We start from the raw sequence: 25,456 nt of genomic DNA on the forward strand, positions 1-25,456 counted from the left end.
AGGGAGAGAGGGGGGAGGAGGAGAGAGAGAGAAGGAGGAGGAGGAGAAGGAGAAGAAAGAAGGAGTGGGGGGGGGATATCAGGCCTTGCCCAAAGGACTGGAGGCTGGCTGGCTGCTTCTTACTGCTCTGATCACCCCACTACCACAGGGCCTGAGGGGGGTGTACAAGGCCTGGGCACAGCCTTTAGCCAGTGGGGAGCCGGGACCCATGGCAGGACACTAAAGGGAACTTCCTGGGGCTTCACCAGCACCCACACTTGCCCTTGGGTGTGCTCCAGTCTTTCACCTAGGCCTGAGGCTCAGAACTAACCAACAGCACCCCAAGTTCCCTCCTGGTGGCTTTCCTCGCCTCCCCCTCCCCCCCCTCTCCCCTACCAGCCTGCCTTTCCACATCTGGCTTGTCTGGGATGTGTTCTCTCCTTTTCCTTCTTCTCTTTTCTTTCCTTGCCTTCCTTTCCTTTCTTCCTTCCCCTTTTCCTTTCCTTGCCTCTCTTTTTCTCTTTAGGACCTCTAAAAAAATAATAATAATACAGAATTGGCCACCTGAGCCAGCAAATTCGATTTCTGGGTATCTATCCTGAAGAATGGAAGGCAAAGACCCAAACATGATTAACTTAGGTTTAAAATAACATCATCATACCTGTCATCCTAGCTACTCAGGAGGTTGAGATCTGGGGATCATGGTTCAAAGCCAGCTGTAGGCAGGAAAGTCCGTGATAAGCCAATTCACTGAATTTACACGACAAAAACATGAGGGAATGAAACTTGTGGCCAAGCTAGGTGGCTCATACCTGTAATCTCAGCTTCTTAGGAGGCTAAAATCTCGGAGAGAGTGGCTCAAAGCCAGCCCTTGAGAGTCTATCTCTAATTCACTAGTAAAATGCTGGACTGGAGGCATGGCTCAAATGGTAGAACCCTAGCTGTAAGCAAGAAAGCCTGGCAAGATGATGATTTAAAAGATAATACTTGAACTCCAGGCCTGGGCTCTGTCTGTGAGACTCTGTATCTCAACTAGCAAAATGCCAGACTAGAGACTTGGTTCAAATGGTGGAGTGCCAGCCCAGAACAAAAAAGCCAAGCACAAGTGAGAGACTCAGCTGAGTCAAAGCTAGTCTGGGCAGGAAAGTCTGTGAGACTGTTATCTCCAATAAATCACCCACCAGAAAACCAAAAGTGGGACTGTGGCTCAAAGTGGTAAGAGCACTTGCCTTGTGCAAAAATAGCTCAGGTACAGATCCCAAAGGTTGAGTTCAAGCCCTATGACTGACAAAAAAAAAAAAAGTGAGACACTAACTCTGAGTTCAAATCCTGGTACACACATATTCCTGGTACACACACACACACACACACACACACACACACACACACACACACACACACACAAACATGCATTCACACATGCAATACATCTATCTATCTATATATATATATATGAATATATAAATCACCTAATAAATGAACTGAAAAACGAAAGGACAGACAAAAACCTTGCAATGTAATCATAAAGTGTCAGTCTTGTTAATATGGAAAATGGTTACAAATGGATAAAGTAGAAAAACAGTCCACTAGGAAAGTGGACAAAAGATGTAATTCACAACATAAGAAAACACAACATAGCTGGGTGCTGGTGGCTCACACCTGTCATCCTAGCTACTCAGGAGGCTGAGATCTGAGGATTGAGGTTCAAAGCCAGCCTGAGCAGGAAAGTCCGTGAGACTCTTATCTCCAATAAACCACTCAGAAAACCAGAAGTGGCACTGTGGCTCAAGTGGCAGAACACTAGCCTTGAGCTGGAGAGCTAAGGGACAGTATTCAGGTCCAGAGTTCAAGTCCCATGACCGACAAAAAAAAAAAAAGAAAGAAAGAAAAGAAAAAGAAAAACACATTACCAGTTGAACATGTGAAACTCTCAGCAAAACCAAAATGAACATACAAAATTATAATATCCAATTCCCAACCCCCCCCACACACATACACATACCACTACTACCATTGTCCAGGTTGCAAAATGCATTTATTATGGCACCCATTGGTCACCTCTTTCCCACATGCTATCCTAGACAAAGCACCTATAAGTATCAAAATATCATTAATGGCCACAGTAAATTCATATCATCAGAGCACAGCTCAAGGAAACAGGATAGCTACATCATATTTAGTCTCATGAGAAGAAAACCATGTGTTTTGAAATGGTGAGAAAGGTTCTAACCAAGCCCACAAAATCAAGGCCCACAAAACCTTGATGTTCAGGAAATTGGCGTTGGAGAACCATGAGCTATGCATTCTTCACTTACAGAAATGAGAACCAACTTGTAACACCTCCCCTACTCCTTTGGGAAGGACTAACCCTGAGACTCCTGCCCTTCCCACCCCGCCTTAGAAGAAAGAAATCCAGCAGGAATTCCAGGGACAAACCAAGAGAAAGCCATCCTGGGGGTAAGCCAAAAGTTGAACCTAGGCCAGGGCCTGGTAGCTCACACCTGTCATCCTAGCCGCATAGGAAGCTGTGTTAGGAGGATCACCGTTCGAAGCAGGAAAGTCCCTGAGCCTCTCATCTCCAGTGAACCACCAGAAAGCTGGAAGTGGCGCTTGTGGCTCAGCGTGGTAGAGCTGCTCACCTTAAAGAGCTCTGGGACAGTGCTTAGTCCCCGAGTTCAAGCCCCATGACCAGCAATGACAACAACAAAAAGTTGAACCTAACTGTAGTGTCCCGCCTCTGGTGACCATCTCCCCATCCCTGAATCACCTGCCTTCAGACTTCTGTGTTCATGACAGAGAGATAACCTGGTGGCTTTTTTAAAATTTTTTCCCTCCAGCCACTGTTCTCTGGGTCTGTGTTAGCGTAGACAGCCATACTCCTCCTGAGACTCAAAGAAAGCAATAATCGCAGTCCAGGAGGAGGCCCAGTGCCACAGGGTCACACAGCAGCCGCCCAGCCTGGGCTCTACTGGGTCCTTGGGCCCAGGCCTCTGGTCACAAAGCCCTGTGGGCCTCGAACCAGGACCCTGTAGGTCCTGGGACAGTGCTGACGGTAGAGGTGCTCGGCCAGGGTGTTGCTGCCCGCCTGCACGGTCTTCCTCTCCCGGCGGTTCATGAAGTTCCACAGGTGCAGGGCGTAGGAGGCCGGGAAGCTGGGGTGCGGGGGGTCCCACACTTGGTAGTAACGCTTCCACTCCCGGAAGGGGATGGGGTAGAACCTCTGGGGGTGCAGGAAGGACACGTTCTGACACTTGAGGTCCCCCAGCTCCTGGAAATCGCCCAGTCTGCACCTCACCCTCAGCATCCGGGTCATCAGCAGGGGGCCCTGGTTGCCCCAGAGGTGCGAGTTGTAGTGCTCCACGAAGTTCTCCATGCAGGCCCACAGGAAAGGGTGGCGGGGCTCGAAGCCGAACACCCCGTTGCTGGACGAGCGGGAGCCCTGCGCCGCCAGGAAGTTCGCCTCCGGGATGGGCCTGAGGGAGATGATGTCCGTGTCCATGTAGATGCCGCCGTATTTCCAGATGATGGCCAGGCGCGACGCGTCCGAGCTGACGTGCAGCCAGTATTTCTCCTTGTCGCTGTTGATCTACAGGAGCAGCAGCCAATCAGCAGGGGGGAGAGGGAGGGGCTTCCCGGGAGGAGGCGGGGCCCAGAGCCAAAGGAACAGTGAGGAGGCGGGGCTTCCCAGGAGGGGGCGGGGCCCAGAGCCAAAGAAGCAGAGAGGAGAGGGAGGGGCTTCCCAAGAGGAGGCGGGGCCCAGAGCCAAAGGAGCAGTGAGGGGCGGGGCTTCCCAGGCGGGGGCGGGGCCCAGAGCCAAAGGAACAGTGAGGAGGCGGGGTTTCCCAGGAGGGGGCGGGGCCCAGAGCCAAAGAAGCAGAGAGGAGAGGGAGGGGCTTCCCAAGAGGAGGCGGGGCCCAGAGCCAAAGGAGCAGTGAGGGGCGGGGCTTCCCAGGAGGAGGCGGGGCCAGAGCCAAAGGAGCAGTGAGAGGGAGGGGCTTCCTAGGAGGAGGTGGGGCCAGAGCCAAAGGAGCAGTTAGGAGGAGGGGCTTCCCAGGAGGAGGCGGGGCCAGAGCCAAAGGAGCAGTGAGGAGAGGGAGGGGCTTCCCAGGAGGAGGCGGGGCCTAGAGCCATTCAGCATCAAGAAGAGGGAGGGGCTTCTTAATAGTAGTGTGGTCCGGAGCCAATCAGCAGTGAGGAGGACGAGGGGTATGGCCCGGAGTAGCTTTCCCCAAACCTATTTGCCATCAAGCCTAATTTCACCCACTCTCCACACTTACCTCCTAACGTAAAAAACGTTTAACAGCAATTCATATCCACAGAAAGATTTTTTAACAACGCTTGAAGATTTCATTGAACTTTTATTTTTTTAATTTATTTATTTTTTAATTAAAAACAATGGAAAGGTACACGAAGACATCCAGCGGGGATTTCACAACGAGCTGTATGTCTTCTGCACTCCAGGACAGATCTTAAACGGTGGAGGAAGAAGCAAACACAAGTCCTCCAAAATGCTAACAAGCTGATCTGAGAAGGGGAGAAACAAAGGTCTTGGAAGGTAGAATGCATATGCTAGCTGCAGAATTTTCAAAGGCGTGCCCTGGCTTGCTTGTTCACTGCTTTGGTATCCACAGAGCCAGCTCTGTTCCAGCTGCCACGGTTGTAGCAGCAAAGAAAGGGACCAAAATCCCTCCTGGGAGACCATGGACAAGAAATAGGCAAATACACACTTTGCTGGCTGTTGATAAGGACTACAAAGAGAAGTCAAAGCTGGGTGAGAGAGCTATGAAAGGGGCAGGTATGGAAGACCGGAAGATCGGGCAGAACCTTGAATCAAGTGGGTGGGGAAGGCATGGCCATTATCTGAGAGAAGACTGTTGGTTTGAGGTGAAAGGGAACAGCCAGTTCAAGGGCCCTGAGGCAGTAGCAGAGTCTGGCTGTGTGGCAGAAGCAGAGGAGAGAGGAGAGAGGGGCAGGTGTGAGAACAGAGAGGGGGAGGAGTGGGCACAGATCACAGAGGCTGGGGTGGGCTTTGCACCTGTAGCGCACCTCTGTAATCCTAGCTAACTCAGGCGGCTGAGATCTAGAGGATCACAGCTGGAAGTCAGCCTTGGGCAGAAAGTCAATGTGATTCTAGCTCAAAAAAAAAAAAAACAGCAAAAAGCAGGGCTGGAGGCATGGCTCAAGCAGTAGAGTGCCAGCTGAGCAAGCGAGCCAAAGGAACACAATACACTGAGGTCAAACTACCAGAGAGAAAAAGAGAAAGAGAGAGGGGGAGGTAATGTGACTTGAGTTGGTTTCCAAAGGGTCACACCAGCAACTGAGTGGAAAAGAGTCTGGAGCAGGGGTGAGGAACTCAAAGGCAGAAACAGCCAAGTTAAGAGGCTGCTGAAATGATCCAGGAGGAGATGGTGGCTGCTTGGAACAGGGCAATAGGCAGGGGGTGGAGAGAGAAGTTCCACGTTGCAGATAAAACTAGCCACGCTTTGCTGATGAGATGACTGTGTGTGTGTGTGTGTGTGTGTGTGTGTGTGAGAGAGAGAGAGAGAGAGAGAGAGAGAGAGAGAGAGAGAGAGAGAGAGAGATCAGAAACAACTACAAATGGCAAAATATGACCAAAACAATGAACTGAAAAGAGATAAAGAGTAATCAGTACAAACAGCAGCATTCTCACAGAAAATACTAGAAGTTTGGATACAACTAACACTTGTCAGAAATCTTCATCTTCTTCATCTAAAAGTATCCATCTTCTTCCCCTAGTATCTTCTTCATCTAAAAATGTCATCATGCTGTTCATGATGGCTGACAAATATATGCATATATATTATATATAAATTCACACACACACATATATGTATATGAAAAATGTGTGTGTGTCTGTAGGTGTGTCTGTGTGTCTGTCTGTACTGGGGCTGAACACAGAGCCTCATGCTCTTGATTAGCTTTTTTTGTTGTTTTTATCAGTCATGGGGCTTGAACTCTGGGCCTGGGCGCTCAAGGCTAGCACTGTACCACTCAAGCCACAGCACCACTTCCTATTTTCTGGTGGTTCATTGGAAATAAAAGTTTCATGGACTTTCCTGCCCAGGCTGACTTCAAACTGTGATCCTCAGATCTCAGCCTTCTGAGTAGCTAGGATGACAGGCGTGAGCCACTGGTGCCCAGCTTTATAATTTCCTTCGGAGTATTCCCTGACTGGATCCTTTGTGATAAGAATATTACATTGAAATATTATTTCCTTATCATGTTATGGTGCTAAGCAGAGGGTTATAACATTTCTAAGAGCTCCAGGAATCCCTCAATCATCCCTCAATATAATCTGATCTGGAATAGAAGAATCCCACTGACACGTTATGAATTTGCTACTTACATCATTTTCATGTTAAACACGGCCTGGCTACTACCTCTGGTGCAAGATAGAAAGAGAGAAACTTAACAAAGGTGAGCTTAAGCTATCATGAAAATTTAATGTTCCACATGTCTAGAAAAGATATCAAAATTTTCATTCCATTAAGAAGCACCTCTAGGCCAGGTTCTGGTGGCTCACGCCTGTCATCCTGGCAACTCAGGAGGCTGAGATCTGAGGATCGTGGTTCAAAGCCAGCCTGGGCAGGAAAGTCCATGAGACTCTCATCTCCAATTAATTACCAAAAGGCTGGCAATGGAGGTGTGTAATGTAGAGCATTAGTCTTGAGCATAAAAACTCAGGGACAGTGTGCCCGCCCTGAGCAAGCCCCAAAACTAGGGGAAGAAAACAGAATTTAAAAGAGCCTCCAAAGTGATCAAGGTCCTCAAAGAAATGGGTATGACACAAAGATACCCATCTAAAGGTGAGCCCCAAGCCCACCCCTGGTGGCTCACGCCTGTCATCCTAGCTACTCAGGAAGTTGAGATCTGAGGATCTCAGTTCAAAGCCAGCCCAGGTAAGGAAAGTCTTTGAGACTCTTAACTCCAACGAATGTCCAGAAAACTAATGTGGCCCAAAGGGTAGAGCACCAAGCCTTGAACAAAAGAACTTAGGGACAGTACCTAGGCCCTGAGTTCAAGACCCACCACTGACCACAAAATTAAAATTAAAGATTAATTAATTAACTAATTAAGAGTCTTCCATTTGCTTCCGTCAGGACTTCACAGGATGGGAAGAAAGCCAGTAAGAGTCAAAGGATCTCAGTGCCAGTCCTACCTCTGCCCTCAGTTTACCCATCGACACAGTTGGGTGGATGGAAACCCAGCTCCGTGTTCCCCTGGTGGTTCCCCCCCCCAACTCTTAGTCTCCCTGAGCACTTACGTGAGTGTACCACGCATATAAAGGGGTGCCTTCAAACAGTCTCTCCATGTCCAGTGGGAAGAAGAAAACGTTGTCGATGGCCAAGAGCAGGGACAAGGCCGGGTAGCTGGAGCTGGGGAGCAGTTGGGTGGCATTACTCAGCCCCTTCATGAAGAAAGCCACTGGCTGCTCGGGATAAACCTTGGCTGCAGACTCCACGGCACAGGAGACCAGGGGCGTGGGCTCCATTCTCTCGGAGGTCTCTATGAATACTATACTGCGGCCTTGACGCAAGAGGTCCTCGGACCCCTGGGGGGACTTGAAAGGAGGCAGACAGGAGAAGAGGCAGCGGGACTTCAGGCTGAGCCGGTAGAGAAAGCCACAGGCAAGTAGCAGGACCAGCGACAGGGACACCTGGAGCTCCTTCAGCATGTCCGCCAGCCTCCTGCTTCAGTGGAGACACTTCATGAGCAATCGCCCTGACGGGACACTGTACCCAACAAAAGTGGTAGAAGAGCCAGTAGCACATGCCTAGAATCCCGGGCTACTTAGGAGGTGAGATCTGAGGAGCTCTGTTTAAAGCCAGCCAAAGCAAGAAACTCTTATCGTCAATGAGCCACCAAAAACCTAGAAGTAGAGGTGTGGTTCAAGCGATAGAGTGCTAGCCTTGAGTGAAAAAGTTAAGGAGGCTGGGAAGCCGGCTTAGTGGTAGAGCGCTTGCCTACCGTGCATGAAGCCCTAGGTTCGAGTCCTCAGTTCCACAGACACAACAAAAGCCAGAAGTGGCGCTGTGGCTCAAGTGGTAGAGTGCTAGCTTTGAGCACTGGGACGGTGCCCAGGCCCTGAGTTCAAGTCCCAGGCTTGCAAAAAAAAAAAAAAAAAGAATGATCCAACTTAGGAAAATAATCAGGTAACAGGAAAAAAAGTAATGAATGCATTAGCATAAGAGAATAAAGGAAAAAAGCCATTGGACCATTTTGATGTCAAGAATGGAATCAACTTGGGCATCGTTTTTAAAAAGTATAAAGAAGCTTTGTTAAGCTGATCAATTATGCCTATTATCAGATCATACATCAACCACCACCACACTTCATGGGAAACATTTGAATCATCCCATTAAGATCAGAACTATGATCCAGACTCTCACCATTACTGTTCCCATTCAACATCGTTTAGCTAAATTCTCATCATGCAATGAGACCCAAGAAGAAGAAAATACCTACTTGTGAATATTCAAAGAAGCAGAACAATCACAAGTTCCAGAAGACAGGTTTGCAGAATATCCGAGAATATCCAGGAAGCATTTCCTGGGGGGGAAAAATTATTTAAGAAGCCTATTGAGCGAAGATTCAAATGGCTGAGTTAGAAAGTTCAAAACACACAGTTTGCAAGTAGCAGTCATGAAAGTCCAACTTGAAGCCACCCAAAACCTAGGCTTTGAACACCACCCTAGCACTACCTGTCTCTCCATAAATGGTGGCTCAAACTCCAGCCCACTCTAGAAAACACAAACCCAGCAAATTAGAGCGTACCTTCTAGCCAGACACTTGGTGTGAGCCAGGTTTGGAGGTCTTAGAAAACCAGGACCAACTTTTCCTGGTATACCTTCTGATAAATCACCACCCAGTCTTCCAATTGAACAACTCACAGGTAAGTAAACAATTGGCAAAAGATTAAGGGCTACACACAAGAAGTCCCAGTAAGCTCCTCCCTTGACTAAGTCTCTCCCCACATACACCCCCCAAACAGACACCAGGTGACAATTAGGGTTCACAGGATTTCTCCCAAGACTCACATACTGATTGGGGCTGTATGGAGCTGGGGGGGGGGGACAGTTTCATCTGGAGGAAACCGTTCTAGCATAAATCAATCCATAGTTCATGGCTTCTGCACCTGCTCTGTCTAGCTTGAATCTAATTCATGGAGAGAGACACAGGCCTAGGCATTGGGTCTAACTGCTCCTTTGAAAGCATGAGGCTCGATGGGAAAACAAAACAAAACACAAACTCATCAATTACAACTTTTATTTGGGGGGGGCGGAGGGTCGCAGGTCCTGGGGCTTGAACTCAGGGCCTGGGCACTGTCCCCTGAGCCTCTCTCTCTCTGTGCTCAAGGTGAGCGCTCTACCACTTGAGCCACAGCGCCACTTCCAGTTTTCTGGTGGTTCATTGGAGATCAGAGTCTCATGGACTTTCCTGCCTGGGCTGGTTTCGAACCACGATCCTCAGATCTCAGCCTCCTGAGTAGCTAGGATGACAGGCATGAGCCACCAGCTTGTGTGAATTCCTGTGTGACTTGAGCCCCTTCTCGTTCTCACAAACCCAGCTTGACCGTCATCATCAAATGTGGCAGCCTACACACCTCCCAAGAGAGCCTCACTCTAGGGACTACCCCCATCACCCCTGTAACAAGCCCTGAGTTATCCTCTTTGGAGCTACCCACCACTCCAAATAAGTATCTGTCCTCAGAGCCCGTGACTACTCAGGAGGCTGAGATCTGAGGATCATAGCTGAAAGCCTGCCCAGGCAGGAAAGTCTGTGAGACGCCTATCTCCAATGAACCATTGAAAAAGCTAGAAGTGGAGCCTTGGCTCAAGTGGTAGAGGGCCAGCGGGGTGAACATGAGGCCCTGAGTTCAAAGCCAGCAAGCAAGCAATGAAGTAGTTAATGGCCTGTGCCAGACAGAGATGGATGAGACCATGAGTCAGCCAGCAGAATCTTCTCGGTGAGCTGCTCACCAGGAACTAAGCAAGGGTGTGAAGGAGCTAGTACCATGTTCATAGTTGCAGCTCCCTCGGTCCCAAGTGGACCAGGGAGACCAGACCAAGTCTTTCCTCCCCTGTGAAGCTCAGGAAATGATTCCACCTCTGGCTCATTATGAGGACAAAATTGCTCTGTGATCAAAGAAGAACTGTCACTCTCTACCAGGGAAGAAAAGAAAAGCAAGGGAGGGAGAGAGAAAGAGAGGGAGGGAAGTAGGGAGGGAGAGAGAGGACAAGGAAGGAAGGAAGGAAGGGAGGGAGGACGAATCAGGCACCAGTGGTTCACGTCTGTCATCCTAGCTACTCAGGAGGCTGAGATCTGAGGATCAAGGTTTGAAGCCAGCTGAACAGAAAAGTCTGTGAGACTCTTATGTTCCAATTAACCAATAAAATGCCAAAGTGGAGTGCTCAGGCCCTGAGTTCAAGCCCCAGGACTGACAAAAAAGAAAGAGAGAAAGAAAGAAAGAAAAAAAAAGAGGGTCTGGGAAGGTGGCTCAGTGGTAGAGCGCTTGCCTTGCCTGCATGAAGCCCTGGGTTCGATTCCTCAGCACCACATAAACAGAAAAAGCTGGAAGTGGTGCTGTGGCTCAAGTGGTAGAACGCCAACCTTGAGCAGATAAAGCTAAGGGACAGTGTCCTGAAAAGGACATCCTTGCCCCTCTGTGAGGGTTAATGAGATGTTCTAGAGAGCAGGTGACAGGACCTGGGGATGTGGCGCAGTGGTAGAGTGCTTGCCTAGCACGCACGAAGCCCTGGGTTTGATTCCTCAGTACCACATCCACAGAAGAAGCCGGAAGTGGCGCTGTGGCTCACGTGGTTAAGTACTAGCTTTGAGCAAAAGAAGCTCAGAGACAGGGCTCAGGCCTAAATTCATTCATTGATTTTCAAAAAAGAAAGGAAGAAAGCAGGCGTCAGTCATCTCAACGTAGGTAGAACTTCCAAGATCCCATAGACGCGTCCTTCCCAAGAGCACACCTTCCTTTCTTCATTCTGCTCTGGCCTCCACTGCTCCTGTCTGCTCAGGCAGGGGACCCTAGCAGAAGCAAGAACCGCAGACTTATTCGCAGATCCCTCTGGAGACTGCAAGGATGGGCTTAGGGCACCCTGAATGGGGAGCCCCAGCTTTGCTACAGTACCTTAAGCCTCAGATGTCATCCGACTATTCAAGCAACCTGTAGGAATCTAAAGAGAGGTGCAGCAGAGCACAGTTTTGGGGTGATGTATAGGTGCACACGCTCTGGTGACGTGGAGGTTTTAAAAGTTTTCTGCTTCCTAGAACTTCTTTTTTTTCTTTCTAACCTACTCGGGGTGGGATGCCTGGACAATGGTGGCTGGCTGAAGACACCTTAGGAAATGTGCATTGGTGTGACTCCTTATGAATACAGAAGCAGAGTTGAACGCCAGTGTCTTATGCTTGTATTCCTAGCTGACTCAGGAGGCTGAGATCTGAGGGTTATGGTTCAAAGCTAGCCTGGATAGGAAAATCTGTGGGAGTCTTATATCCCATAAACCACCAAAAAGCTGGATATGGGGGTGTGGTTCAAGTAGTAGAGCATCAGCCTTGACCCCTCCAAAAAACAAAAAAACAAAAGCTAAGGGACAAATGTCCAGGCCATGAATTTCAAGTCTAAGTACTGGCGTGCGCATGCACACACACATGCACAAATAAATACATAAACAAGCTGAATGGGGGAAAACCAGATCTCTGAATCCAATGTTACTTCTATTTTACAAGGCTATTCCTGAGCTTTTGGAGCTAGTATAAAGGGAAGGCCAGAGGAGGAAACCACAGAAAAAGAGGAGAAATTTCTCTATCTCTTCAGATAACTTGCAGTGGAAAGCGTTTGGTGATTAGGGCTCAAATCCCCTTTTGTAAAAGACCCACTGTATGGAGCCACAAATGCTAGAGGACTCTTTCACAATATACGTTTATTGACTTGCACCTCACATGGAAAGTACACCTCATAATTTCTGTGGATTCTTTCAACTGGGGTTTTATGGCAAGAAGGAAATGTTAGCCCCAACCATTCCTGTGCTGTTTGTTCAGGAGTCTGTGGGACCACAGTTCCGGTTTATCATATTTGTTAAGCAACTGGAACTGATAAGCTTGTTAAAACATTCAGCTCCAAACAGAACAAAATAAATACACAAAGTGCTATCTAATCGACATTGCTGCTACTTTTCTTCTTTCTTTTCCTTTTTTTTTGGGGGGGGGCTATCCTGGGACTTGAACCCAAGGCCTAGGTACTGTTTCTGAGATTTTTTTTGTTCGAGGTTAGTGCTAACACTTCTGTTTTTGGAGATAAGAGTCTCACAAGGACTTTTCTGCTCAGGCTGGCTTCGAACCTGGATCCTCAGATCTCAGCCTCCTGAGTAGCTAGGATGACAGGTGTAAGCTACCAGCACCCAGCTGTCCGTGAACTTTTTAGCTCAAGGCTAGTACTCTACCATTTAAACCACATCTCCATTTCTGGCCTTTTGGTGGTTAATTGGAGGTAAGAATCTTAAGGCCTTGTTTTGCCCTGGCTGGATTTGAACCAGGATCCTCAGATCTCAGCCTGTGGAGGAGCTGAGATTGTAGACGTGAGTCACTGACACCCAGCACCCATTTCTTTCTTCTCTGTCTGGAAGCTGGAATAAAGGTAAAGGGGTTGGCTTCGCTTATATGGAGAGGACCTAGTTAGACCTGATCATTTTGGGGTTCAGTTGGGGAATCAATTCCCACTAAATATTGGGAATCCATGGAAAAATTAATAATCAAATAACTCACATGGAGAACTGGCATTATTCACTAAATCCTGAAGACAATGATGGCTGGCTAAAGTCAGTACTTGAGGGTCTGAGTAAAATGTGCTTGTGGCAAAGAAATGGCTACCACAAGTTAGATCTAAACTAGAAATCATATATAAAAACATATACAGGGGGCTGGGAAGGTGGCTCAGTGGTAGAGTGCTTGCCTCGCATGCAAGAGGCCCTGGGTTCGATTCCTCAGTACCACATAAGCAGAAAAAGCCAGAACTGGCTCTGTGGTTCAAGTGGTAGAGTGCTAGCCTTGAGCTGAAGAGCTGAGGGACAGCGCCCAGGCCCAGAGTTCAAGCCTCACGACTGACCAAAAAAAGAAAAAAGAAAAAGAAAAACAAAGTCATAGAAATACACACACACACACACACACACACACACACACACGCACACACGCACACACACGCACACACACACACACACACACACACACACACACACACACACACACACACACACGGCTGGGAAGGTGGCTGGCTTAGTGGTAGAGTGCTTGCACGAAGCCCTGAGTTCCATTCCTCAGTTCCACAGACACAGAAAAAGCTAGAAGCCATGCTGTGGTTCAAGTGGTAGAGTTTTAGCCTTGAGCCCAAGCAGCTCAGGGACAATGCCCAGGCCCTGAGTTCAAGCCCCAGGACTGGCAGATAAAACACACACACACACACACACACACACACACACACACACACACACACACTGACTAAAGTAGGGTACACACAGGGGAGAATGCAATAATGTAACTCCTTCAAAGAACTATAACTTAGTTTACCTAAAGGAATACCAGGAAGCTGGAACATGGGTTGTGGGGAGGGAGGCGTGGGGGTGGGGGCAGGTGAATGGAGGAAGGAAGGGTGGGAAAATGTAGTTGTAATATTCAATGTATATATGTAAAAATTGAGCCAGGTAACTGGAGGGGAGGGGTGGGGTTAAGAGAGATGATGGAGAATTATAGAAGGGGTCACACTGGTCGAGATGCAGTATAGCCAGGTGCTGGGGGCTCACGCCTGTCATCCTTCTACTTATTCAGGAGGCTGAGATCTGAGGATCGTGGTTCAAAGCCAGCCCAGGCAGGAAAAGCCGTGAAACTCTTATCTCCAATAAACCACCAGAAAACTGGAAGTGGCGCTGTAGCTCAAGTGGGAGAGTGCTTGCCTTGAGCTGAAGAGCTGAGGAACAGCACCCAGGCCCAGAGTTCAGGCCCCATGACTTACCAAAAAAAGATGCATTGTAGTCACAAACTGCCATGTTGAACTCAGTTGTACAACTACTCAAATATAACACAACATTGTTTCAAAAGATATAGCTTCAACTATTCTACACTCTGTGTGTGTGTGTGTGTGTGTGTGTGTGTGTGTGTGTGTGTGTGTGTGTGTGTGTGTGAGTGTGTGTATGTGTGTCGGTCCTGGGGCTTGAACTCAGGGCCTGGGCACTGTTCCTGAGCTTTTTCCCCAAGGCTAGCGCTCTACCACTTGAGTCACAGCTCTACTTCCAGTTTTATTTTTGGTGCTTAATTGGCGTTAAGAGTCTCACAGACTTTCCTGCTTGGGTGGGCTTTGAACCATAACCCTCAGATCTCAACCTCCTGAGAAGCTAGAATTAGAAATAAGCCAGCAGCACCTGGCTTATGTTTTCAATAAAATGGTCCTAGCCTCATGTTTCCGGCTTTTTGTTGCCTGTTAAGTTATACCAATCAAACATCCTTCTGCTTATAGAACCTTCCAGAGCTATTGAGAATACCTTTCTGGGTTTGCTCTGGAAATGCTTGTATTTACATGCATAATTCTCCACGCACGAATCTCCGTTTTAACATTTACTTGAGGATAAAGTGCTTGCTGGGGGACAAGGGTGGGGAGATAAGGTAAAATAATTGTTTCCAGTGAACCAATATGTTCTCAGCCCAACTCTTTAAGGCTAAAGAGCTGGGCCTGAGGAAGTGGCTCAGTGGTAGAGTGCTTGCCTAGCATGCATCAGACCCTGGGTTCAATTCCATCTCAGTATCACATACACAGAAAAAGCCTGAAGTGGTGCCATGACTTAAGTGGTAGTGCTAACCTTGAGCACATAGAGTCTCAGAGACAGAGACCAGGCCATGAGTTCAAGCCCCAGGACTGGCAAAAGAAAAAAATAAAAAAACCAGGCCTGAAAATGCCAGTGACTTTCTGATAGTGGGCAGGTAAGTTCTAGGAGCCAGAGTTTAATTCCTTCTTCCTGCCCAGAAGAGGGAATTTAAGCCAGGTACTACTGATGGCTCACACCTATAATCCTAGCTACTCAGAAGGCTGAGATGTGAGGATCACAGTTTGGAGCCAGCCTGAGCAGGAAACTCTGAGACACTACCAAGAACATGTGGAAAGGGAGTTGTGGCTGAACGCTAGCACTGAGTAAAAAGAAGGCAGAGTCCAGGCCCTAAGTTTAAGCCCAAGGACTGGCACACACACACACACACACACACAGACACACACACAGACACATACACACACAAAAATAGAAGAATATGGAACATCTGGGCTTACCAGATGTCCCTCCCCTGTACTTTCATAAACCATCTGTGAGAAAGAACTCAATAAACTATTATAGACTATATATTTGTGTCACTCCCAAATTCCTATATTGAAACCCTGCCACCTTAATGTGATGCTATTTTAAGTTGAGGCCTTTAAGTGATCAGGTTTAGATGAAGTCTCAGATCTTTCTCTCTCTCTCGTTCTTTCCTCCCTCTCCCCTACCATGAGGCGAGACATTCTCTCCCTGACTCATGGCTCTCTTCCACAATGTTCTCCCTCACTGTTTACAAGCAAGATTTTATTCTGTCAAGAGAACAGAAAGAGGCCATATCCCGAGAAGGGAAATACTGATAAAATACCTATCTGACCAAGAATGGTTCTCCAAAATATACAAAGAACTTATAAAATTCGACCATAAACTAGGTGTGGTGGTGTGCGTGTGGAATCCTGTAATCCCAGCATAGTGGAGTGCAGGGGACAGGAGGATCATAAAGGTAAAGTCTGTCTGGGCTACATATGAGGTCCTGGTCCAAAACACACACACACACACAAAGCAACTCAATAAACTCAAAATAATAAAAAAAAAAAAACTATGACTTAGAAATGAGCCAAAGCCCTTAATTAGGGTTTAGCAAAGAATGGGGCAGGCATTGTGGGCGATAAGGCAGCAGCTGCTTACGCTCTCTTCCCCGCAGGAGCTGAATGCTTACGTGACCCCGCAGGAGCTGAATGCTTACGTGAGCACACATTATGTATGCTCTTAGCACAGGAGCCGAACGCTTCTGTGACAAAAGCCCTGCGTGTGGTTACTTACACACGGGAGGCTGCCACCTATATGGCATTGTGGGATAGGTGCAGGTCCCAGAATTACAGAGGCAGCAAAAGGGTGAAGGGTGGACAGGGGCTGAGGGAGAAAGGGCACAGAGGATTGTCAGGTTGGTGAAATCACCTGCAGGATGCTCGAAGGCTGGATGTGATTCTGGGCACCCATCCAGACCCACAGAATACACAGCAGCCAGAACGGAAGGACACATGCCATCGGCTTTGGGAGATGATTGTCAGTCTGGATATACGGACTTGAGTGGTAAAGGAATGTGAGATTAGCAGAAGTCTGGCATACGTGGAGGTAGAGGGTCTATGGGAGATCTCTGACCATCCTCTGTTTTACTGTGAACCTAAGACTATCCTAACTGGTGGCACTGGTGGCTCACACTTGAAACCCTAGATTATCAGGAGGCCGAGTCCTGAGGATCCCGGTTCAAAGACAGCCCAGGAAGAAAAGGCTGTGAATCTCTTACCTCCAATTAACCACACAAGTAGAGCTGTGGGTTCAAGTGATGAGAGCATCAGTCTTGAGTGAAAAAGCTAAGGGACAGCTGCCCAGGCCCTGAGTTCAAGCCTCTGGATGGCCCAAAAAAAAAAAAGAAAAAAAAAGTCTACATGCCGTGCCTGAGGTTTTGTTGCTCAAGGCTAGCACTTCTACCACTTGAACCACACACCTCCACTTCTGGCTTTTTGGTGGCTAGCTGGAGATAAGTCTCACAGACTTTCCTGCCTGGGCTGGCTTTGAACGGCAATCCTTAGATCTCAGCCTCCTGAGTAGCTACAATTACAGGAATGAGCCAGTGGTGTCCAGCTATACCTTGATCAATTCATACAAGAAAAGCTGCACTGTGGAGAAAATAATCTGTACATACTCACTATACGTGCATGAAATGAAAGCTAAAGCTAAAATACAATATGCAGAAGCCAATAAGGATACCACTTTTCAGCAATGAAGTATGAGACTGTATGTTTTACCCATGTTTAATATTTAAATAACTTCCTGAAATTTTATGTAACATCTCCAATTGCAATTTATTTCTGACAGACATTAAGCTGATTGCAGGGGTGGGGGGTGGGGGTGGGAGGGTGGGGAGGGTGGGATGATCATGAAAAGGAGGGATACATAAAATTATATGTACAAAAGTGATATGGACTTTGAAAAACATCTTAAATACACCTCTTTTTGAATATATCAAAATATGTGTAATTTTAACTCCTTGAAAAAAAATCTGTGTGTCCTCTGTGTTCACAGTCCGGTATTTCAGATGTGTTTGTCATCAAGTGCATAAGCGATAAGGGCGTAGAAATGGAGGTAAATGACGTTAGGTCAATCAAAACTGGACAGGAAACTTTAATGCATTTGTATCTAAAGGCCTAAAGACCAAGTTGATATCTAAAAAAAAAAAAAAATCCCCTTTTATAACTTCATTATTACAAAGGTAATCCTTGCATCAAAAACCCAACTCTAAAAATAGGGTCTCAAAAAAAATCACATATGTACACATAATAGGAGGCAAGTCAATGTGTCAGGCTTCGGCATCATCATCGCCATCATCCTCTACCGCCGCATAGATGGCTTGATTCCTCCTCTTGATTTTCTTTCTCTGTTCAGGTTCGTGTTCATTACTCAGCCTCTTCAAGGGCGACTCAGTGAAGTCCTTCCCATCGTCCTCTAGGGGTCCCCCTTCGGTACCCGAGGGAGAGCCTGGTAAGTCATCGGAAGATACAACCATGGACCCCGGCAAGACCCTCACATCAGAAAAGCTTGTGGAGAAATCAGAAGCCTGATAGGAAGGAGGTTCTGCTGAGGGTGTGTGCATGTCACTGGGTGCACCTCCACAATCCTCCTCCTCCTCCTCTTCTTCATCTAGCGTGATCTCATCGGGATTAATGGAGGACAGGGCGGAGGTGTCGGTGGTGTACTCGCTCCGGTCTTCTCCAGAGTCGTCGCTCCCCTCCTCCTGCTCTTCGTAGTCCCCACAAGGTGGCTGCTCTTCCTTGGCCTCCTGAAGCCTCACGTTCATGTCTGTGATGCCAAGCTGGGCACAGAACTCAGTGGTCTGCGGGTTGATCCTGTGCACAGGCTGCACTGGGGCCTGTGGCTTGCTGGGGTCATAGCAGGCCGTGGTGACGCTGAAGTTGCAGGGCACCTTGAGGTCCTGGTTCATCTTATCCATCACCTCCTTCATGGCTTCCTCGGTGGCACTGTAATCCCACCTATAAGAGGCAGAACAATCCATGGTCTTTTTTTTTTGGCCAGTCCTGGGACTTGAACTCAGGGCCTGGGCGCTCTCCCTGAGCTTCTTTTTGCTCAAGACCAGTGCTCTACCACTTGAGCCATGGCGCCACTTCTGGCTTTTTCTGTGTCTGTGTTACTGAGGAATTGAACCCAGGGCTCCACGCATGCTAGGCAAGCACTCTAGCTCGAAGCCACCTTCTCAGCCTGAGCGATCCATTTTCACATGTGATCCCCCTCAAATAGTAACTGGCAAGTGCACACAGAGGAAATGAATCACCCAGCAAAATTCTGTATGGTCAGATTGCAATTAATTTAGCAAAAGACCAGTGCAAAAACTCTTAGGGGGAAAAAAAAAAAATCTTCACCGGGTACCAGTGGCTCACACCTTGTCATCCTAGCAACTCAGGAGGCTGAGATCTGAGGATCATGGTTCAAACAGAAAAGTCCAGGAGATTCTTATCTCCAAATAAGTACCATCTTCCCTAAAAATAAAATAAAATGAAAGGTGGAAGTGGAGCTGTAGCTCAAGTGCTAAGACTTGAGCACAAACGCTCAGGGATGGCACCCAGGCCAGGGCGTGCCGGGGGTAAGGGCCACAGCCGTTCAGGCTAAAGATGCCATGCAACCACTGGGCCTCGCCAGGTCAGGTCAGGTCACCGGGCAGACATTTGGTAGGTTTTCCCAGGGAACACTGTCCCCTTGCCTCTCGTCCATCCCACAAACCCAACAAAACAAAACGACATGGAAGCGGCAGAGACCTCCCTGCACATGCAAAGTGCACGCTCCGCTCACCGTGCGTGCAGGCCGTTGTTCTCGGGCATATTCCACAGGCCCCCAGTCACGTTCACGAGGTCGTTAGTGGCCCGGAGGACAGCCAGCCATTCCACGTCATACTCCAGCTGGTCAGACGCACCGGGGTCGTGTGGGATTTCTAAGACCTATCGGAGAAAGCAGCACCATGAGGTGATAACAGACACCGTCTGCCTAGCCTAAGTATCTTAAGATAAACTAATCAGACCACAAAGGTATTTGAGCCTGGCGCCAGTGGCTCATGCCTGTAATCCCAGCTATTCAGGAGGATGAGATCTAAGGGTTGGAGCCAGCCTTGGCAGGGAAGTCCCTGAGAATATTACCTCCAATAAACTACAAAAAAAAGCTGGAAGTAGAGCTGTAGCTTGAGTGATTAAGAGTCTTAGCGTTGAGGAAAAAAAAAAAAAAAGCTCAAGGATAGTGTCTGGGACCTGAGTTCGAGCCCCAGGACCAGCACAACAAAACCAAACCAAACTAACATTTTTAATCACTGCAAGAGTGAAAACTGTTTTGCAAAATGTTTTATGTTTGCTTACCTGAAGAAAGTCTCTATGTGGTAAGCATTTGTCCAAGGCTAAAAATCTGGTTGCTTTGGCTGTCTCTCCTTTATCTGTGGCCTAGGCAAGATAAGACACAATGGGAGAATATTAACGTACCACAGGTCATTCATATATTGACTAGGACACTATCACAAGTGCTCCTAAGCGGTGCATCAAAAGAATGTTACTTTCCTCCCCAAAATATTCCATATTCGCTGTGTCATGGAAGGCAAGACTGGACTGGGGGGCATGGCTCCAATAGAATACCTGCCTATCGAGCACAAAGCCCTGAGTTCAAGCCTCAACATTACCAAAAGAGTCACCAAACTGGATCATGTGATATCTGCATAACTGGAACAGAAGTAGAATCACTGAATTGTATGCTGATTTCCTGCTATGTAATTATACTTCCTAAAAAGCTCTTTTTTTTTTTAAAGTGAACTGAGAAAAAGCAAGCGGGGAGAATTCATGAACGTGAAGGTCCTACTGGAGGCAACACCCGTGTCTCCCTGAAAACTGAAGTGCTGGTGGGCGCAAGTGCTCACGCCTGTCATCCGAGCTACTCAGGAGGCTGAGATCTGAGGACTGAGGTTCAAAGCCAGCCTGGGCAGGAAAGTCCAGGAGCCGCTTATTTAAGTTAATCAGCAAATAGCCAAAAGTAGGGCTGTGGCTCAAGTGGTAGAGCACCACACTTGAATTAAAACAAAACAAAACAAGAGCTTAAAGCCCTGAGGTCAAACCTTACTAACCAGCACAACACAAAACCAAGAAACCAAAAAGACACACAGGAGCTGGGAATGTGGCTTAGTGGTAGAGTGCTTGCCTAGCATGCATGAAGCCCAGGTTCCATTCCTCAGCACCATCTACACATAAGCCAGAGGTGGCGCTATTTGCTCAAGTGGTAGCCTTGAGCAAAAGAAGCTCAGGGACAGTCCCCAGGCTTGGATTGGGGGAGGGGGGGGGGCTATTTCTTCCTGGCATTGCAGGGCTCAGCTCCGCCCTCAATCCCCCTCCCCACTGCACCAAGCCAGTGTAGAGCTCCCACAACGCCCGACAATTTCCCACACCAAGCTCAGACTGCTTTGTAATTGCTGGTTTCTTGATCACTTTCTGTGCTGAGCTACTCAGAAGAGGTGAGTGAACTCTCATTTCTCTCTCTAGCTGTACAGCTGCGCCCACTGCGTCTAGTTCACGAGTGTTCGGTGAGTGCTGATGAGAGACGAGAGGAAGGACTCGGCGCTCTACCTGATGCTGCATCAAGGCTGCAAATTTGACGTGCAGGTGGGCGGAGAACCAGTAAGTGGGCTTTAGATGGTCCAGGAGTTCCGAGGCGGCTGGGCTGCCCAGCGTGTTATTCTCCACCTCTTGGCGGAAAAAAGACTTGGTCTTCAGGAGTTGCTTCTTATTTCCATAGTGATAGATACTTCTGGGCCAATCATGAGATAAGAATACATCTATAGGCTGCTTCAGCTTTTAAGAACAGAACAGGAAGGAAAAAACTCTGAACAAGAGCTGAAGTAACCAGAAGAATCCCGTCCACTTGATGCCCGCCACGGAGATGTCCGGAACCTCTCCGCAGAACTCATCGCGGGGGCCCGTCCTCACGCAGGAAGCCACACACCCATCTAAACAGACAGAAACAGCTTCTCTCTGCCTCAGGGACCATCTTAAATATCCCACAGCTGGGATTATAATCATGAACCACAATGCTTGGCTTTTATACATAATTCTTTGCTTCTACCTTAAGTTCTTAAAAAGAATTCTTAGCTATTAAGAAACAAAACTCTGGCCATCTGTGAACCTCCTAAAAGCAATTCAAATGCTAAATTTTAGAAATATCAAATTGCTGTTCTCCGAAGAGGATCAAAATGCATTCTGGTACCAAATCACTGAACTTTTTTTTTTTTTTCCCTCTCAAGTCTGCTGTAATGGACTTTTTACATACCTGTTTTAATTTATAGACTTCAATATTTCTCACATGATATATACTCCTTATGGTGGACGAATTGTAAGGGGGACACTCAAAATGACCTTAAATCAGAAGAGAAACAAGCTATGTTATCAACTGTCTTCCCAAGATGGATATAACATACATGGAATTACACATGTAGCCAACAGCCTATCTTTGTAAATCCATGCCAGAGGTTAAAATCATAAAGAACAGCCATACAATGGCTGATGTCTATAATCCTAGCTACTCAGGAGGCTGAGATTTGAGGATCACTGTTTGATGCCAGGAAAGACCATGAGATTCTTATCCATAGAAAGCCAGAAGTGGAGCTGTGCTCAAGTGGTAGAGCATTAGCCTTGAGTATAAAAGCTCAGGGACAGAGCCCAGGCCCCTAGTTTAAGCCCCAGGACTGACACACACAAATAAAGAAAAATAATCATACAGAGGAAAAGGACAGGAACAAACTTGTGACTCTACAATTACTTTAATGATGTAAGTTTTGGCTGCCAACTTAATTTACGAAGTTAAATTAATCAATACGAATCCAAGCTATTCATTCCTCTAACTTTAAAATTCATAGCACATTGTGATATATTGAGAGAATGAACTATTATTCACATATGAACAGATTAGAGTCATATGGATAACCACTGGCTTGGGAATTATGTCAAATAAGTAAGCAATGTATAGAAACACACAAGCAATGAGATACATTTATATAAAGTTGCAAACATGCTGTTTGATACATTGTTCCCAGCTTTCCTAGGTGTACTGGAGATATAAAGTAATCTAGTGAATGACAAACACCAAATTAGGCAGAGGGCTTGCCTGGCAAGAGAGGAAAAAAGGCAGGAGAGAATAGGATAGAAGTCAGGTGAATGCTGACACAGATATGCAGGAAGCTGAGATCTGAGATCCAAGGATCTCAGGCAAAAAAAGTCTGTGAGAGTCTTATCTCCACTGACCAATAAAAAAGCTGGCAGTAGAGCTATGGCTCAAGCATAGCCTTGAGCAAAATGAAGGTCTGGGACAGAGTCCAGGTCCTGAGTTCAAGTCCCAGGACCTGCATAGAAAAGCATCAAACAAAATGAAACATAAAAATTGAGAATAAAAGTATTCACAGGAGAAATAAAGTGTAATAACTATGTCACAGTGTACACCGTGCTTGTATTACTCTAAGTCAGGTAAGTCCTAAAAGTGAAGAACAAGTTTTCACGATGACAATACCTTTTCGATAGTCATGAGATTTGAAGATACCAGAGATGCCACCAATCCTCACACCTCGGTATTTCACCACACCTGCCAAACCTGGAAAATTGTGCAGTGAAATAAAATTATTGCTGGACTACAGAGGCTAGGCCTGTAAGCTACTCAGGAGGTTGAAATCTGAGGATAACATTTCAAAACCAGCAGGGCAGTGAAGTCTATGAGATTCTTATCACCAATTGATGACCAAAAAGTCAGAAGTAGAGCTGTGGCTCAAGTGGTAGAGAGCTAGCCTGGAGCATAAAAGCTCAGAGATACAGCCCCGGCACTGAGTTTGAACCCCAGGTCTGACAGTAAGTAAGTAAAGGAATAAATACAATTATCATAGACAAAGGCAATTGCTTTTCTAAGGGAAAAGCAGGGGCCTGGAATTTTATGCAGTCCTACATAACTATATCAAGTAAATTTTCATGATAAAATTAATGATAAAATTGACATTCTGAAAACACTATTTATCTCAAGATGCTGCCTATTAATACAAATTCCAACAAGCCCTTCTATCTCTTCAAAGCGAACGATGACACATGATCACATACCTAAATAATAAATGTTTGGTGCCACCCAGCCACCATAGGGCAACTCTTGCAAATGATTTGAAGCTTCATGGTTTCCACCAATGAAGATGGTGAGAACCGGGGCCTTTTTCTCTCCAGAATAATACCTAGAAACAGAAAGGTAAAATTCTCAGTCGGCAAATCAAGCAGAGATGTAAAATAATGTCTAGAGGACAAAGCTGATCTCATTCAAAAATGTTGTAAAGCTCTTTGTAAAGGTCTCCTGTATCCACCCTTGTGCTTAAGAATAAAGGGGTTAGCCGGGCACCCATGGCTCACATCTGTCATCCTAGCTACTCAGGAGGCTGAGATCTGAGGATCAGAGTTCAGAGCCAGCCCAGGCAGGAAAGTCCAATAAACCACTAGAAAAACCGGAAGTGCGGCTGTGGCTCAAGCAGTAGAGCGCTTGCCTTGAGCTGAAGAGCACAGGAACAGTACCCAGGCCCAGAGTTCAAGCCCCATGACCGACCAAAAAAAAAAAAAAAAGAATGAAGGGGTTATAGGCTATAAGGTTATAGGCATCAGCCTAGTTACTCAGGAGGTTGAGATCTCAGGGTGGAGGTTCAAAGCCAGCCCAGAAATTAACTGTAAAGAAACAGGAAGTGGAACTATGACTCAAGTGGTAGGGCATCAATCAGGGCTCCAAGCAGAAAAGGGACAGCGCCCCCCCCCCCAGGTTCAAGTCCCAGCACGCGTGCACACATACAAGCTCAAGTCCCAGCACACACACACACACACACACACACACAAGTTCAAGTCCCAGCACACACACACATACAAGTTCAAGTCCCAGCACACACACACACATGTTCAAGTCCCACCACACACAAACACACACACACACACACACACACACACACACAAGTTCAAGACCCAGCACACACACACACACAAGTTCAAGACCCAGCACACACACACAAGTTCAAGACCCAACACACACACACAAGTTCAAGACCCAGCACGCGCACACACACACACACACACGCCTGAGTTTTAGGCTAGCAGAACTCTCTCCCTCTCTCTCTCCCTCCCTCCCTCCTTCTGCCTGACATTGAGGCCAGCACGATCCTCCAGTGAGGTAAGGAAGTTGATCGAGTCCACGGCTGTCACTTGAGCGTCTCAGACAGGGAGGGCCTGGGCCCAGAGCAAAGCTCCCGGATGATTAACGGAGCGACTCCCCCCCCCCCCGCCCCCAGACGGCTCAGCCCAGGACCAAGCGGGGGAGGCGACCCTGTCCAGTCCCTCCGAGCGCGCGGCCGGCCCGCAGACGGGCCGGGCCGGGTGTGTGCGGGCAGGGGGGACGGTGACGTTCCCGGCCCCCGGCTCACCGGTAGAAGGTCTGCATGTGGCGGTAGCGCGGCGGCACGGCCATGCAGCGCAGGTCGGCCTCGTTGCGCACCGCCTGGAAGTCGCCGCAGCACAGCAGCAGGTCCACCGGGCCCGGGCCGCGCCGCTCCGCCACCGCCAGCGTCTCGTAGATCTTGTCCAGCTCCCCATGGCAGCAGCCGGTCACGGCTACCCGCATCTCGCTGCCCGCAACGCCGCGGGCTCGTCCGCGTCCCGGGGCCGCGCGGAGTTCCCGCCAACATCACGCAGCCCCACCGGGGCCGCCTTTGACGCGAGCGCGACGTCACTTCCGGCCCGCAAGTCTCGCGAGAGCGGAAGCTGGAAGGGCACCGCCAACCCCAGAGGTGCTTGTTTCTATTCATGTATTTGTTTCTATTTATATATTTGTTTATATAAATACAATACGTATAAATATAAATACGACATATACATATTTATATTTTATATATAACTTATATATTATATATAAGTTATATATAAGTATATATACATAACATATATATGTTATATATAAATATATAACATAAATTATATATTATATAAATCATATTTATATGGTAATGTGACAGTTATACATATATAAATATAAGTCTATGATAAATTATATGTGATAGGTTA

The 25,456-nt window shown here is 47.4% G+C and overlaps 2 protein-coding genes across 2 annotated transcripts; both read right to left on the reverse strand.

Moving 5' to 3' along the window:
* Positions 1 to 2,027: 2,027 nt before the first annotated feature.
* Positions 2,028 to 8,853, reverse strand: A4gnt (alpha-1,4-N-acetylglucosaminyltransferase). Its single transcript, XM_070005284.1, has 4 exons — positions 8,776 to 8,853; positions 8,467 to 8,550; positions 7,265 to 7,691; positions 2,028 to 3,565 (listed from the first exon to the last, which is right to left on the reverse strand). Exons 3-4 carry the CDS (start codon positions 7,673 to 7,675, stop codon positions 2,945 to 2,947), a joined length of 1,032 nt encoding a protein of 343 aa, XP_069861385.1. The 5' UTR covers positions 7,676 to 7,691; positions 8,467 to 8,550; positions 8,776 to 8,853; the 3' UTR covers positions 2,028 to 2,944.
* An 8,606-nt stretch (positions 8,854 to 17,459) lies between these two features.
* Dbr1 (debranching RNA lariats 1) lies at positions 17,460 to 25,113 on the reverse strand. Its single transcript, XM_070005480.1, has 8 exons — positions 24,820 to 25,113; positions 23,474 to 23,598; positions 22,899 to 22,979; positions 21,666 to 21,751; positions 20,966 to 21,190; positions 19,718 to 19,798; positions 19,164 to 19,309; positions 17,460 to 18,349 (listed from the first exon to the last, which is right to left on the reverse strand). The coding sequence occupies exons 1-8, from the start codon at positions 25,014 to 25,016 to the stop codon at positions 17,659 to 17,661; spliced, it is 1,632 nt and encodes a 543-aa protein (XP_069861581.1). The 5' UTR covers positions 25,017 to 25,113; the 3' UTR covers positions 17,460 to 17,658.
* Between the last annotated feature and the right edge of the window lie 343 nt (positions 25,114 to 25,456).

Source organism: Dipodomys merriami, unplaced genomic scaffold, assembly GCF_024711535.1.
Source record: "Dipodomys merriami isolate MVZ:Mamm:240054 unplaced genomic scaffold, mDipMer1.0.p SCAF_68, whole genome shotgun sequence".
In the NCBI taxonomy this organism is placed as follows: Eukaryota; Metazoa; Chordata; class Mammalia; order Rodentia; family Heteromyidae; genus Dipodomys; species Dipodomys merriami.

Excerpts from the sequence above, each read along its gene's own strand:
- A4gnt (XM_070005284.1), bottom strand. The coding sequence starts at position 7,675 with ATGCTGAAGGAGCTCCAGGTGTCCCTGTCGCTGGTCCTGCTACTTGCC. Across the intron at positions 3,566-7,264 it reads TATATGCGTGGTACACTCAC|ATCAACAGCGACAAGGAGAA; the intron begins GTAAGTGCTCAG and ends CTGCTCCTGTAG.
- Dbr1 (XM_070005480.1), bottom strand. The coding sequence starts at position 25,016 with ATGCGGGTAGCCGTGACCGGCTGCTGCCATGGGGAGCTGGACAAGATC. Across the intron at positions 22,980-23,473 it reads ACCAAACATTTATTATTTAG|GTTTGGCAGGTGTGGTGAAA; the intron begins GTATGTGATCAT and ends ACAATTTTCCAG. Across the intron at positions 21,191-21,665 it reads AAGTCTATAAATTAAAACAG|CTGAAGCAGCCTATAGATGT; the intron begins GTATGTAAAAAG and ends TGTTCTTAAAAG.